General features: G+C 40.0%; 1 protein-coding gene across 1 annotated transcript in view; it reads left to right on the plus strand.

Annotated features, from left to right (window-relative positions):
* ZC3H12B (zinc finger CCCH-type containing 12B) overlaps positions 1–9,838 on the plus strand; it is a 48,510-nt gene extending 38,672 nt beyond the window's left edge. The window contains exons 2-5 of the mRNA XM_047765594.1: positions 4,202–4,341; positions 6,259–6,493; positions 7,149–7,255; positions 8,413–9,838. Coding sequence (XP_047621550.1) covers positions 4,202–4,341; positions 6,259–6,493; positions 7,149–7,255; positions 8,413–9,833 — 1,903 coding nt within the window. The 3' untranslated portion in view covers positions 9,834–9,838. The remainder of the gene's footprint in view (positions 1–4,201; positions 4,342–6,258; positions 6,494–7,148; positions 7,256–8,412) is intronic.
* Positions 9,839–17,198: the final 7,360 nt, after the last annotated feature.

The following is a 17,198-nucleotide window of genomic DNA, read 5'->3' on the forward strand; positions in this document are numbered from 1 at the left end:
GTCTATTCAGCAAGCCTTGCTGGGAACCCTGGACAGCTGCATGCAAAGCAATGAAACTAGAACACACCCTCACACCATGCACAAAATACACTCCAAATGGCTGAAAGACTTAAATATACCACAGGACACCATCAAACTCCTAGAAGAAAACATAGGCAAAACACTCTCGGACATCAACCTCATGAATATGTTCTCAGGTCAGTCTCCCAAAGCAATAGAAATTAGAGCAAAAATAAACCCATGGGACCTCATCAAACTGAAAAGCTTTTGCACAGCAAAGGAAACCCAAAAGAAAACAAAAAGACAACTTACAGAATGGGAGAACATAGTTTCAAATGATGCAACCGACAAGGGCTTAATCTCTAGAATATATAAACAACTTATACAACCCAACAGCAAAAAAGCCAATCAACCAATGGAAAAATGGGCAAAAGACCTGAATAGACATTTCTCCAAAGAAGATATACAGATGGCCAACAAACACATGAAAAAATGCTCAACATCACTGATTCTAAGAGAAATGCAAATCAAAACTACCATGAGATACCACCTCACACCAGTCAGAATGGCCATCCTTAATAAATCCACAAATAGCAAGTGCTGGAGGGGCTGTGGAAAAGGGAACCCTCCTACACTGTTGGTGGGAATGTAAACTGGTACAGCCACTATGGAGAACAGTCTGGAGATACCTTAGACATCTATGCATAGAACTTCCATATGACCCTGCAATCCCACTCTTGGGCATCTATCCGGACAAAACTCTACTTAAAAGAGACACGTGCACCCGCATGTTCATTGCAGCACTATTCACAATAGCCAGGACATGGAAACCACCCAAATGTCCATTGACAGATGATTGGATTCGGAAGAGGTGGTATATATACACAGTGGCATACTACTCAGCCATAAAAAAGAATGACATAATGCCATTTGCAGCAACATGGATGGAGCTAGAGAATCTCATCCTGAGTGAAATGAGCCAGAAAGACAAAGACAAATACCATATGATATCACTTATAACTGGAATCTAATATCCAGCACAAATGAACATCTCCTCAGAAAAGAAAATCATGGACTTGGAGAAGAGACTTGTGGCTGCCTGATGGGAGGGGGAGGGAGTGGGAGGGATCGGGGGCTTGGGCTTATCAGACACAACTTAGAATAGATTTACAAGGAGATCCTGCTGAATAGCATTGAGAACTTTGTCTAGATACTCATGTTGCAACAGAAGAAAGGGTGGGGGAAAAATGTAATTGTAATGTATCCATGTAAGGATAACCTGACCCCCTTGCTGTACAGTGGGAAAATAAAAAAATAAAAATAAAAAATAAAGAGGTTTATCTAGGAACAAACCTTCCTAAAGAGTCAAAAGACCTAATCTCTGGACACTATAGTATACTAATGAAGGAAATCAAAGATGACACAAACAGATGGAAAGATATACCATATTCTTGGATTGGAAGAATCAGTATTCTCAAAAGGACTATACTGCAGATTCAGGGCAATCCTTATTAAATTATCAATGTCAGTTTTCACAGAGCTAGAACATTTTTTAATTTGTATGGAAACACAAAGACCCTGAATAGACAAGGCAATCCTAAGAAAGAAAACAGAACTGGAAGAATCAGGCTCTATGACTTCAGACTATATTACAAAGGTACAGTCATCAAAACACTATGGTACTGAAAAAAAAACACAGAAATATAGATCAGTGGAATAGCATAGAAAGCCAAGAAATAAACCCACATGCCTATGGTCAGTTAATCTATGACCAAGGAGGTAAGAATGTATAGTGGAAGAAAAATAGTCTTTTCAATAAGTGGTGCTGAGAAAATTGCATAGCTACATGTAAAAGAATGAAATTATAACACTAACACCATACAAAAAATTAACTCAAAATGGATGAAAGGTCCAAATGTAAGACCAGATATTATAAAACTCTTGGAGGAAAACATAGGCCAAACACTCTCTGACATAAACTTTAGCAATATTTTTTTGGATCCACCTCCCAGAGAAATGAAAATAAAAACAAAAATAAACAAATGGGACCTAATTAAATTTAAAAGTTTTTTTCACAGCAAAGGAAACTGTAAACAGAATGAAAACACAAGCCAAAGAATGGGAGAAATATTTGAAAATGAAGGGACTGGCGAGGGATTAATCTCCAAAACATACAAACATATCATGCAACTTTTTATCAAAAAAGCAAATAATCCATTTAAGAATGGGCATGAGATCTAAACAGAAATTTCTCTAAAAAATACAGACACATGGGAAAAAAGCACATGAAAATATGCTCAACATCACCAATTATTAGAGAAATGGAAATCAAAACTACAATGAGGTGCCACCTTACACCAACCAGAATAGCCATCATCAAAAAGTCTACAAACAGTTTCTATCATGGTGCAGCAGAAACAAATCTAACTAGGAACCATGAGGTTGTGGGTTCAACACATGGCCTTGCTCAGTGGGTTAAGGATCTGGCATTGCCAAGAGCTGCAGTATAGGTCGCAGACATGGTTCAGATCCTGTGTTGTTGTGCTATGGCATAGCCCAGCGGCTAGAGCTCCAGTTCAACCCCTATCCTGGGAACATCCATATGCTGCATGTGCAGCCCTAAAAAGACCAAAAAAAAAAAAAAAAAAGATACACACACACCACCCGTATTTTCATTACAACACTATTCACAATAGCCAACACATGGAAACAACATAAATGCCCAGTGAAAAATAAATGGATTACGAAGATGTAGTATATATACACAATGGAATACTACTCAGCCATAAAAATGAAAAAAATAATGCCACTTGCAGCAACATGGATGGAACTAGAGACTCTAATACTAAGTGAAGTAAATCAGAAACAGAAAGGCAAATACCATATAATATCACTTATATCTGGAATCTTATATCACTTATAATATCACTTATATCTGGAATATGACACAAATGAAGCTTTCCACAGAATAGAAAATCACAAACATGGAGAACAGATTTGTGGTTGCCAAGGGGGAGAGGCAGGGAGTGGGATGGACTGGGCATTTGGGGTTAGTAGATGCAAACTATTGCATATGGAATGGATAAGCAATGAGATCCTGCTGTATAGTACAGGGAACTATATCTAGTCATGTGTGATGAAACATGATGGAGGATAATGTGAGAAAAAGAATGTGTGTGTGTGTGTATATATATATATATATGTGTGTAAGACTGGGTCGCTTTGATGTACAGCAGAAATTGATCGAACTTTGTAAATAAAGGATAACAGAACAAATAAAAACATAAAAGAAAGAATTACTTAAACACAAGCACTGTGATACTGCAACAGTCAACCTGATAACAGAGACAGCTACTAAGGGACTAGTAATGGGTGCAATGGGCTGGACAAAGGGGTGATTCACCCCCCAGGCAGGACAGAGTGAGATGGCATGAGATTTCATCACTCTACTCAGATCAGTGCACAATTTAAAACTTATGAATATCTTATTTCTGAAGTTTTCCATTTAATATTTTTGGACCGTGGTTAACCATGGGTAACTGAAACCATTAATAGTGAGACTGTGATAAGGAGGAAATACGGTACATAGACTTTCCTGTATAAAATTTGGATTACATTATATGTAGTCTATATCCTTTCTTTCCTCTTTTAGCTAAAATTATATTGTGAGCATTTCCCACATCTTAAAATTTTCAAGACTATGATTTTTTTTTGGTGTAAATGTGATAACTATTTTTCAGTCAGCATTTATGTGTGTCTTTTTTCCTATCAATGTTATTTTTAAGCTTAATATATGTCCTTAAAACTCATCTCCAACTAATCCTCCATATGAACTATATCTAAACCTCTGATGACACTTTTTCTTTTTTCATCTGATAAATACCTGAATCTTTTAAAAGAAGATGGTAATGGAAACAGAAAATGGAGATAATAATAGGAAATAACCACTAAGACTGCTATGATTTGGGAGTTGTTATTATCCACTTGAAGCCCTGAATGAATGTATAACAATAATGGCAACATTTGTAATGATGATATAAAAAAGATTTTGATTTGCTCCTTTTAAAAATACATTTTTGACATCCTCAAAAAAATAAAATGTCCATTGTTAATATCTTGTTGCTAAGAAAAAGCCTGTTTGGAGTATTTACGTGCTATCTGTTGTCAATCCTCTCTTTTCTCATTCTCTATCTTCCTGAAGTCATGGAAATAAAGAAGAGTTCTCTTGCAGAGGAATACAACTTGCTGTGGATTGGTTTCTAGATAAAGGCCATAAAGACATTACTGTATTTGTGCCTGCATGGAGAAAGGAGCAATCCCGCCCTGATGCACCAATTACAGGTACTACTTTAAATAAGAAATTTCTTCTCATTCAGAGGCAAAGCTGGCAAGATAGTTTGAGGAGTGCTTGATGGTTTCAAGTTAGATAATTGCTGTTCAAAATTTACTTAGTATGGGAGTTCCCATCGTGGTGCAGTGGTTAACGAGTCCGACTAGGAACCATGAGGTTGCAGGTTTGATCCCTGGCCTTGCTCAGTGGGTTAGGGATCCGGTGTTGCCGTGAGCTGTGGCGTAGGTTGTAGACACGGCTCGGATCCCGCGTTGTTGTGGCTCTGATGTAAGGCCAGCGGCTACAGCTCCAATTAGACCCCTAGCCTGGGTCCAATTAGACCCCTAGCCTGGGTATCTCCATATGCCGCAGGAGCGGCCCAAGAAATAGCAAAAAGACAAAAAAAAAAAAGAAATTTACTTAGTATACTTAAAATGTCTTTTATTAAGTTTATTTTAAAGCATACTTTTCCTAATCCAAGTAAACTATCACTCACTGTGCTGCGGTATATGGTAATTAAATAGAGACAACTTCAATTTCAAGCAAAGAATAAAGCACGCAATTGAAAAAAAATTGTTTTTCTAATCAACCATAGACTTCATACTAAAGGGGGATGAATCTGGTTATGAACATGACTGAGTTTTCCAAAAGTCTAACAAAACCTTAGTAGACAATTAATCTCATTCTGCATTGGATAAGTGATTGTGGCATTTGCAAATTAAGAGGTAGAATAGAAAAAGAGAAGAGTCCCATGGCAGTCAGGGCTAACTTATCCATAAGGCACAGTAGGCCCTGTGCCTAGGGCCATGATAGATACTTTTAGGGTCCCATGTAAATGTTTTGATTTTATTTTCTTTTAAAATTGAATATAACAATGAATGTATAATAATGCACTGAACTAGACTATTTGAGTTTGTGCCTAAAATCCACAAAAGTCATAATGTGACCCTATTGGCAAGAGGATCACAACATTCACTTATAATAGTATATGAAGCTAGATTTTTACATCATTTGAGAGAATATTAACCCCAGTCCTCTGAGTATTTATGTTGCCTCATGTGCAAAATCAGAAGGTTTAGTGAATGGCTGTCAGTACTGTGTTGTAAAGCCTCAGTCTGAGAGTGGATTCTGGCCTTGCTCGAGTCCAGCGTGCAAGCTTTCTTTCCAGGTAATTAGGAGACTAAATGGAAAGAGGGTCAGTACTCACATTCTACAGATTAAATTTTTTCCTTAGTTGTGGCGTTCCTTCCAACAGAAGGCAAAATGTAAGTCTCTTGGAGTTCCTGTTTTGGTGCAATGGTAATGAACCTGACTAGTAACCATAAGGATGTAGGTTCAGTCACTGGCTTTGCTCAGTGCATTAATAATCTGGCATTGCCATGAGCTGTGGAGTACGTCACAGACATGGCTCGGATCCCACGTTGCTGTGGCTGTGGTGTTGGCCTACAGCTGCAGCTCCAATTTGACCCCTAGTCTGGGAACTTCCATCTGCCACAGGTACAGCCATGGAAAGCTAAAAAAAAAAAAAATTAAGCCCCTAGAAAGGATGCTTTGCTCTCCTGGCAGACACATCCTTAGCATACTGCCCTGGTTTCTTCAGCATCCAAAAGCTGGTGGTTTAGCCAAAGGGCAAAACAACCCTCAAGAATGCTAGAATATCAATGTTATTTCTCAATCTACATGGTAGGTTTTAAAACTTAGAAGTTATCAGAAAGAAAATTGGAGTGCAAAGGGGAAGGTAACTTGCTTAAAGTCACAACCCAAATTGATGCTATAGCCAGGAATAGAGGCCATTCTCTGTCTAAGGGCAAATAATATAGTACCAACTTTTAATCTAGTACCAAATTTTGTATTTGTAATATAAGGATAATGCTATTAATTTCCAAAGATGATTTCTACTCTGTGATATATAATCCATGTTTTGACAGATCAAGATATCCTACGTAAACTGGAGAAAGAAAAGATTCTTGTCTTCACACCATCCCGAAGGGTCCAGGGCAGGAGAGTTGTTTGCTATGATGATCGGTTCATAGTCAAGCTGGCTTTTGATTCTGATGGCATCATTGTATCCAATGATAACTATCGAGACCTTCAAGTAGAAAAGCCAGAATGGAAGAAGTTTATAGAGGAGCGGTTGCTGATGTATTCTTTTGTGAATGACAAGTACGTTTCTTTCCAATAGGAATAGAAAATTCAAGTTACCACTAGAAATAGATTTCATCTCATTTCAATAAACATTTACCAGACACTTAAAATATACCGTGAATTGTGCTGGTTGCCAAGGGGATAAAATGCTGAAGGAGAAACGGGACTCACCTTTAAAAGGCTCAAAGTGTACTGGAGAAGAGAGAGAGAGATTACCACAATGTGTCATAATAAGTGCTATGGTTAGAATTTTTTTAATTGATTGTCTATGTGAAATGATAGGAAAAGGCCTCACAGAGGAGATAATATATGACATGAAATTTACAGACAGAGGAAAGGGGGCTGCTGGATATTAAAGGTAAAGGGGATATCATGAATAAAGCTATAAGGATATGAAAGTAGATTGCATGTTGGGGGAAACAGCAGGCATGCCAGTATGGCTGGAATATATAATTGATGGAAAAATGGTGTGCAGGAAAAAATCCTTTTTTGTGTGTGTTCAAGTGGGAACAGAGGGAAGAACTGTTGACCTAGCAGAAGACAGACGAGGTAGGAAGGACAATTAGAAGGCTGTGACAACAGTATAGGCAAGAGGCAATGAATTTTTAAACTCCTGATAAGGGGTAGTTGGGACAGAATGGAAGACATTTACCTCTTGCTTGCTCTCTTTCAGATTTATGCCTCCAGATGATCCTTTAGGACGCCATGGCCCAAGCCTTGAAAATTTCTTAAGAAAGAGACCCGTTGTTCCTGAGCACAAGAAGCAGCCATGCCCTTATGGTGAGTTCTGTACTAAGAGAAACATAGGAATTCTGAATATATTTCTCTTCAAAGTTTCCCTTTCAAAGGGAAAAATCCCGACTTGTCCACTTCCTGTGAGTTAAAGTTTGTGTCTTCATGTATTCTCAGTTAGGCATTTAAAGAAACATCCTAGAAACTGCATGAGGAGAAAGTAACCAGAATTGAAGAATAATTATCACTAGTTAAAATGATGCATGTGTTTTATCTGCCTCTGTCCTGAGCAGTGCTGCTGGGGGCATGGAAGTATAGAAACCCACTTGGCCTATGGAAGCAAAAAGGGAAATGCCAAATTGGGTTTGGCACCAAGAAGGTTGTGTCTGTCAGGGAGGTGACTACACCCTTTGTCGGTTAATAATACCTTTTCTTCCAACTGTACTTTCCACTTTTCTTCCAAACTTTATTTTCAGTTCTTCTTTGAAAATACAATTTTCTGGAGTGTTTTCATGATTACCCAAAGTCCCTCTGATACAAAGTTCTCAGCTTAACAGTGATACATTGGCTGCCTGGCCTGAGGCTACTTTGGATGTTCACTCTTTTTGGATAATCATTTGTGTATAGGACGTCTTGGTTTTTGTTCTCAATTATCATTTATTTACATCATGGAGTGTTTCTTATTCATTATCTTCATTTAATCCTCACAATGATCCAATAATAAAGGCACTATTTTGAACCCTGTTTACAGAATAGGAAAATGAGGCACAGAAAGCAAAATCACTTACCAAGGCCACATGGCCAGTAAGTGACATAGCTGGAATTAACAATCAGGTCTGACTGGCCTCTAAGCCATACTCTAAGTCATACTGCACCATGCTGTCTGCTGTTACTCTACACTGCCTCGGCATGCAGGTTACGCCTAAGCAAAGTTGTGAATTACAGGAAAATGAAGGCTGTTCAATGGCTCAGCTTTTAGCTTTCACACTGCAATTTCTTCCCCAGCCTTCCACTATTTCTTCTCCCCTCACAGTGTGTGATGCCACAATAGTATTGTGTTCTCTTATCTTTATGAACAGTTAATTTCCACCTTAACCCCAAACAGTAAAATTCTAACCTGAGTGACCAGATTGTTACAACAGTTTCTGGCACAGAGAGTTGCACTACTATGAGAGAGAGTCTTACCCCAAGGCATTATTTTTCAGGCAAAAAATGCACCTATGGTCACAAGTGCAAATACTACCATCCAGAGCGGGCCAACCAACCCCAGCGTTCAGTGGCTGATGAGCTCCGTATCAGTGCCAAACTGTCCACAGTGAAAACCATGAGCGAAGGCACTCTGGCCAAGTGTGGCACAGGGCTGTCCAGTGCCAAAGGTGAGATAACCTCAGAAGTCAAACGTGTGGCCCCCAAGCGCCAATCGGATCCCAGCATCCGGTCCGTTGCTGTGGAGCCTGAGGAATGGCTGTCCATTGCTCGTAAGCCTGAGGCCAGTTCTGTCCCCTCACTTGTGACGGCTCTAAGTGTCCCCACAATCCCAACCCCTAAAAGCCATGCAGTGGGTGCACTCAACACTCGTTCAGCTAGTAGCCCGGTGCCAGGATCCTCTCATTTCTCCCACCAGAAGTCCTCATTGGAGCACATGACTAGCATGCAGTATCCCCCCATCCTGGTTACCAATAGCCATGGGACCCCTATTAGCTATGCTGAGCAATACCCAAAGTTTGAGTCCTTGGGGGACCATAGCTACTATTCAGTGTTAGGTGACTTCTCCAAACTGAGCATCAATAGCATGCATAATCGAGATTACTACATGGCTGAAGCAGACCGAGGGTTGTATGCCCGGAATCCCAGCCTCTGTCCTGATAATCGTATGAGCCATACCAGGAACGACAACTATTCTTCTTACAACAACCTGTATTTGGCTGTAGCTGATACTCACTCTGAAGGCAGTTTGAAGCTGCATCGCTCAGCCTCTCAGAACCATCTTCAGCCTTTTCCTCACGGTTACCATGAAGCCTTAACGCGAGTGCAGAGCTATGGCCCAGAGGATTCTAAGCAAGCCCCCCACAAGCAGTCAGTCCCCCACTTAGTTCTGCATGCTCAGCACCCAGCAACTGGAGCACGCTCCAGCTGTCCTGGAGACTATCCCATGCCTCCCAATATCCATCCTGGAGCAACCCCCCAGCCAGGACGTGCCCTGGTGATGACTCGGATGGACAGCATTTCTGATTCCCGCCTATATGAGAGCAACCCCATGAGGCAAAGACGCCCTCCCCTCTGCCGGGAACAACATGCCAGCTGGGACCCACTGCCCTGTGCAACCGACTCCTATGGATATCACTCCTATCCCTTGAGTAACAGCCTCATGCAACCATGCTATGAGCCAGTCATGGTACGGAGCGTGCCTGAAAAGATGGAGCAGCTTTGGAGGAATCCTTGGGTTGGAATGTGCAATGATTCCAGGGAGCATGTGATCCCAGAGCACCAGTATCAGACCTACAAGAACCTCTGCAATATTTTCCCTTCAAACATCGTCCTTGCAGTGATGGAGAAGAATCCCCACACAGCAGATGCCCAGCAACTGGCAGCCTTGATTGTTTCTAAGCTTAGGGCTGCACGTTGACATGACATGGGATTTATTTCTTTATATAAATATACATATGAATAACAATAATGCACTAATACCATGATAATAGTAACTAATAATTTTGTGCTGCGCTTTACAAGTTACAGAGTGTTTATGTCATTGAAGTGCGTAACAACTCTGTGAGGTAAGTCTTACTAATGTCTTATTTTCTAGACAAGGAAACTGAAGCTCAGAGAGATTAAGTGACTTGCCAAAGGCATACTGCTAGCAAGTGACCACGTCAAGACTCACACCCAAGTCTCTGACTCCAAGTCCTATGTCCTTTTGTACTGCACCATGCAGGTAATGGAGGACAATACCCAGGGGGAAGGCCTAAATACAGGAAACCCCAAGGGATTCCATTACCAACTTAGTCACACATTCTATATTACAAAGTATTGAGGATATATCTAATTTAGAGAGAAACAACATTAGAATCAATCCATATGTTGAATTAACCTTTTAGGATTTTTTATAGGAATATTTGAAGCTATTCAAAAATTAAATGCATACTTTATTGCATGGATATCCCATTATTTAATATCTTTATTAACTGAGCTATAGGGTCACATTGAAGCTTCTTCAGCTATATTTCAAACTTATTGTTAGTACTTATATTGCATGTATGACTGTATGTATTTAGTTTGAGTTGTGTGTGTATGTGTGTGTCTCTATATAGTGATGATAAGAAGATAGGCTCTGCACAGTCCTTTGTCTATAGCTGCATAAATCACAAATCTGACTTGATGATTTTTATGTCACATTTCACAACCAGTTTTAAAAGTGAAACTACATCCTAATATTTGAGCACTGCTTTCTTAAACACCAGAGCAAACTAGCTCTATTTCTTTTGCACTTTTTACTTGTCAACTTTTATTGACAGTTCTCAGCATTTAAGTATCTTCACCTCAGTAAATTAAGGATCAGTTTCCAGGCTTCTGCAGAGATGCTGATGGATAAGCTCAAGTTCCAATCTTAATAGGTGTGTGCTAGAGAAGCACAGAAGAGTTTGACCAGGACCAAGGGATTTACTACCAGAAACTGCTTCCCTTAACGCTGGGAGAGATGGCCAAACTCATGTGGCATTAAATGAGGAACACAAAAGCTGCACTCAAGAAGGGACTAATGGATGCTCTTTGGAATTCTGACCTATGCAGTGTTGAACATCACAGGATGAAATGTAATGGAGGACAATGCACAGCCATGTAATCCATTTTCTCCTGCCATCCACCCTTTGGGCAATAAGGTTGATCATTGGTGGAGCAGAACTTTTTTAGGAAACAAAATAAGGGGATATCTAGGTAGAAAAAGGCAGCTTCCAAAAGGAGATGCTACATCTTTGCTAATAGCTGGCTCAGTTACACACTTCAAATGCACTCAAAGAGGGTGCACTTGATGTTAGATTATTCTTAAACGCATTACTAAAGAAGGCAGGACTTTGGGTTGATGGCACCATTTGTGCTATTTGTATTTTGCTCAGGGTGGGAACCTTTGTAGCAAATGCCTCTAGAAAAGGCATTTATTGTTTTTGTTTTATTAACAGCCTCACTAAATGAACCCCTTTTTGAATCCATGGTATATTTCATCATTTTGAACCATGATCAGCTCACTATTTCTTGAGCTGAAACTTGCTAATTTCTATGGTCGTTTTTTTATGAAAGTTGAGAAGGCCTGGTCTTGGCCTTTGTTTCTTCATGAGAAGGTGTGACACTGCCTATAAATGTTTCTTACTGTGAAACACTCCAAATGTGAGACTGTAGTCAGGGTTGTTTCTGGTGGTTTGATAATGGCTTACATGCTGCTTTCTGGCTTTGTGTCTGTCTCTGTCCTAATTGATCAAAACTGCATCTCAGTGTTTCTCTTCAGTTGACCACAGTTCACATTCATCTCCTACTCTCTGATCTCTCCATCCCCCAGCATACTGAGGTGTAAAGGTACATTTTGTCAGGTGAAGTGCTTGCTATTTCATACAAACACCATTTTATACCTTCAACTCTTTGGACCTTCTAAATCTGTTGCACGTCTAAATCAGGGTATTTGATAATCTTAGATGATTCTACTGCCTTTGTGCTAGTTAGTTCATCTTCCTACCAAAATTGTGAATGGCACCGCATATCCACTAGCTACACAATTAACAGTTAAGCGCAACATTAATCTTGTCAGCGGTACTTCATCTTTTAGTACTCAAAAAAATTGTAAGTCCCTCCCGATACAGAAGATACTTTTAAGGCAGCATGTGTATTTCTTATTTCTTAAAAACAACTGTCATTCTTCTCATAAAATGTGTATGAATCAAAGCGGCTAGGAGCAATGCCTCAAATAACCAGAAATGACCTTCTGTTGATACAAATTGTATCTCTTTTTTTTTCTTGATTATATAGAAACAAATGTACAAAACTCATCTTAAACTAGGTTTGGTACTGACTTTTCACTACGATGTTTGTGGCACTGTGTGTCACAAGGGAGTAGCCCAGGGTTCATGAGGGAGCTTTTATTTCCAAAGGGCAGTGGTTTATAGACAAAGACAATTTTTCAAGGCTTCTTTATTACTATGTGCAACAGTTATTGTGTGTAAGGTTTCAAGCATTATATTGCATACATTTCTCTTCAGCCTATTAAATTTAACATGTCCTTGCAAAAGAGATTTTGTGTAAAAAAATTGTGTTAGTGGTTCATCTGCAAGAATCTATAAATGGAGTTGTACAGTTATGAATGCATTTTGTTTACATTGAGGTCTGTGTAATTCTTGACTTTTTCATTTTGTCTGTAAATATAGAACAGCAAATACAAAGAAACGCTGGAATCCCTTTGGTTCCCTTGATAATAAAATCAAGCTTCCTTCCTGGGGCTAAGTGTGTGTCCTTCAGGATACTTACCTCCAAGCACTAAACAGGGGTTATTGCACAGTGTCTTGTGTGATTTTCAAGAAGTGTATTTTGCAAGAGGTGCTTTAATTCTTTCATTGAGTTTCTGAACTCATAGCAAGTCTGTGTCTATTAAGGCCTTAGATTTTGTAGATTTTTGTGAATTTTTTTTTCTGATTTTGTTATTGTTGTTATTTTCATTTCTACCTGAAGTGGGACTGTGGAGTGGCATGGTCAATCCAGGTCACAATTTCCGTAAGACAGCTCAAAGGAAAAGGAACCTTTTCAAAGGTAACATACAGTTATTGCACTCTCTCAAGGTGCAAATACAGAAGGAAGGATGACCGATGCCTATGGAAATGGTATAGAAAAGTTTTTTTCTTCTAAGTAATGGTATATATATGTGTGTGTGTGTGAATTCTCTCTCTCTCTCTGTGCAAGTTTCCAGGAGAATACTTCTAAACCCATTTTTTCTATTTTAGAATAAATGATCTTTATACAGTAATTTACATACTGATATCCATTAACCTTTGGTACTGGGTTTTCTTCTAATATAGAAGAGTTCATTTTGAAAGGCACTTAGTTACCATTAAGTATGGGACTTTGTACAAACACCCTTTTTGAGGGCCAACAATTTCAATACACTTTGTTTAATTCTGTGAAACAGATCTGGAACTGCACAGGGAAAATAATGTCAACCTGTCCAAAGAGCCCAGCTCAGGTCTCCTTCCAACCCTTCTCTGCCTTCCCCTGGTTTGCTTCTCCTCAGATCTGACATTGAGGAGTGCATAATCTTCAACTGAAATAACACTACACATACTTTTCATTGGAAATCAAACCAGTATATTTTGGGAAACTGCTTGTCTCAGTAGTTGATGCCAAAAGACTTAGCATAGTCCGTTATCTATCATAGTGTAGCTAGCTATATGCATAGGTAGATTGACTACTTTTAGCCCTGGTTTGTATATCATTGAGCTATAGTAGTTTGCTTTATCCATTTGTGGGATTAAATAATACTGCTTAATGGTTGTAAACTTTCATAATATCTCTTTGGGTTTTTTGTTTGACCCAAACATAATGTAAGTCTCAATGACAAAATACACAAAGCCAATCAAAGGTGAGTGAAAATATATCCTGTCCCCAGTTTTGTCTGCCCCTAAAATGCATGTGCAATGCTTTGCAATATGTTCTCACTATCATGAATGTGCTATGATTACTTCATGAGGTTTTACTTTGTTTCACCTATAATCATGATGGGAAATGCTGTTATCTTTGACAACAATTAATTGTAACCACACTTAATTACTGCATAAACTTTTTGTTTACTAACCACTAGTGGCTCTGTTTCTTTAAGAACATCAATAAAAGCCATGCTACACCTACATACACACACACACTCAGCTCCTAAAAAATTAGATTTCTGTTCTTGGGTTTTGCATTTCCCCAAATAAGTTCATCATAATTTTATCACAGTAAACACATGCCCTTTAATTTTTGTATACTAACACAACTATAAATGCTAATCAATTGGTGTTTCCCACAGGTGGGTCAGAACACTGTAGATGACTCAGGGCCCAGGCTTATTTCTGTAAACAACTTGTTTCCCCTCTACAGTTCACAGAGAAGTCACAGGGGGAGTGCTAAGCTGCATGAACTCCATCAGGTTATGTGTATGGGGACTGAGGCATCAAGAAGTGGAGATTTGACCAAGGCTGGACAGGAAGTGTGTGGCAAGCCAGGAAGAGAACTCCAGGTTTTATTGTTCTCAGGCCTGTGAGCCCTTTATCACAGTGGTGTTTGCTCTCTCTTCTCTTAGGCCTCTCTGGAGCCTCCAACTCATCACTTTCCCCCCATCCTCCCACAGTAGAGGCCAGTTGTCTTCTAAAGGCAGAAGTGGACACAGTAGCTGCAGGGGAGCCCAGCCTAGGAAACTTTGGAAGGGGCTAGTATTCGTGGATCTGAGAGAGTATCTTTCTTTTTAAATCATTCTACTTGGGATTAAGAGTGCTGATCTTTCCCCATCCTTTTCCTCTTCTGTCTCTTTACTCTTACTGCCTCCTCTCACATTTCTCATTACTGATTAACAAATAGGGGCTTGGCCTATACTGGGCTAGGGAGGGAAAGAAAAGGAGGAAACAGGTCCTGTCTTCTGGAATTTGCACTGTAGTAAAGGACTGAAACACGCTTAGAGAACAAATTAATAAATTATGACTTTCTTAGAGCACAGTGACAGTGTAAGGATAGGGGACATAATAATTAGAATTTTGAGAAGAGACAATTCAATGGTCAATGCCTCTCCCTAATCAAGTAGGTGGAAAATCACATAGTCTGACCAAATCCTGCACTAGCTTACCTCTGGCCTCAGGACCTCCCATGTTCTTCACTTAACCCATATTCCACTGTCTTGGACTCTTCCCTGGTACCCCAACTTGTCATGCTCTTTCTTATTTTCCAGGCTTTTACCTTACTTCTATTCTTTGACTTAGTAAAACTCTTGCCTTTGAAGACTTACTGCTGATGTCACCTCCTTTATTAAACTGGACAGACATTGTTAGTCCACCTTCCCCCCTGGGTGAGGGGGTGGCTTGCAGGCATCTCCAACAATAGCTCTACTTTAGCACTTGTCACTCTGTTATAATTACATTGACATGAACACCCCTTACAAAACAAGAAGTTCCTTAGGGACAGGAACCATGTACTTCATCACTGATGAATTATATCGTAACAGGAGGGGTGACTCTCAATTACTATTTTTGAACAGCAGTATAATCAATCCTCCTTTCCCTTGACCCCAAATCCTGTACCCCAGTTAAATGTGTACAGTTCAAAGACTTTTTCTAATCAGTCTCTGATTTCTAGACAGAAGGAGAAGGTCCAAGGGCTCTGGGCTAAGGTTGCTTCCTGGTCCATTCTCCCCCACCCCCTCCCTCATCAGCTACCCCCATCCCACACTATTAGAAGCAGCCCTTCCCAGGGACCTGGTTTTATAAATCCCAGGTTTCAGGAGGACCCCAGCGAACACTGACCCTTGGTTCTTATTCTCCCTGGACCTGGAGTAGAAATGAGCTCCAGGTAGCTCACTTTTCATCTTTAGGTAAATCTTTGAGGGCCAGGGGAGAGCACTTTGTCTTAGCTTATACGGACACCTGAGTTCTGAGTTCAAGGCCTGCCAACCCTGGCATGAATTCACACTACTCACATAAAAAGCATGAAAATGTTTAGAGAGCAATTTCACATCTGTTATCTTTTTTGATCCTTCTACAGATGAAGAAACTGTGGCATGATTTGCCCAAGGTTGTTCTCATTTAGTGCTGGCGCTTGCCTGGAACTTAGGTTTTTTACGTAGCTTTTCCCTCTATACCAGAGCATCTCAAACTTCAGAGTGCATTAGAATCACTTAAATGTTGTTAAACCAGATTGCTGTCTATCCTCAACTTTTATGATCCAATCAGGAGTGGGGTTTAATAATTTGCATGTCTAACAAGTACCCAGGTAATGCTGTTAAACCATGGATCTACATCAAGCTGTTAATTTGTTCTGTGCCCTTGGGCAAATTCCCTCCCTTTTTCTCAGTCTTAGTGTCTCAATGTATAAAATAAGGGGCTAGATTAAAACTAGGATTTCCAAGCTTTTCCAAGCAAAGCCCATTTTGAAAAAATAAAAATCTAATGTACAGTATCAATACATATACAAAGGATAAAATCCAGACTTGCTCTAGAGAAGTGCTGGAAGGGAATCAAGAGCTTGCAATACCATCTCCCCATAGAACAGATGCTGAGCTGGTGTCTCAGAATGCACGTTTGCAAATCCCTTGACTAGATGTGGCCTAGATGCTCCTTGAGGGCTTCTTTAGCTCTGACATTCCACAATGATAAGACTTAGCATTTGGTGAAAGAGGGAGGAGTTGGAGGGAAACTGACCAGTGCAGGAAACTGTTCTGCCCATGCCTTAACCCTTTGGGGCTGCTGGGTTCATGGACCCCTGCAATAATCTGATTAGATCTGTGGACTACCTCTAGAAAAAAATGATTATATACACATACCCACAAAGACATGCAGTATATACTTTGAAGTGTTGGGGACTCTCTAGGGGTCCTTACTCAAGTTTAAACCTTTGAATGGGCTCTGGCAGGACATTTCCACTAACCATTGGCATTTTTATAGCATACACCCTCTCCATCATTACTAGGCTAAACCACTTCTTGAGCCAGCTTCTTGGCTGGAATGTGGCTAGTTCTGTCCCTTGTTTCACTTTAACTGGACACACACTAGCCCCACAGAGATGCCCACTCTCTTACCCAGCTATCACTCTCCTGAGTAGGGGTGAGAGATACTGTAGCCAGTCTTAACCTGTCAACCACTATCCTTGAAATACCACTTTGAGAAAAGCAAAGCACTTGTGGCATACTGGAGTTTTCTTAAGGCACTTAGCAAAGGCATCAGGTTATCATAATTGATGCCCTTTGTCCTGTCTCACAGGGCAGAGGGCTCTGAGGGTG

The sequence above is a fragment of the Phacochoerus africanus genome, chromosome X (genome assembly GCF_016906955.1).
Source record: "Phacochoerus africanus isolate WHEZ1 chromosome X, ROS_Pafr_v1, whole genome shotgun sequence".
Classification (NCBI taxonomy): domain Eukaryota; kingdom Metazoa; phylum Chordata; class Mammalia; order Artiodactyla; family Suidae; genus Phacochoerus; species Phacochoerus africanus.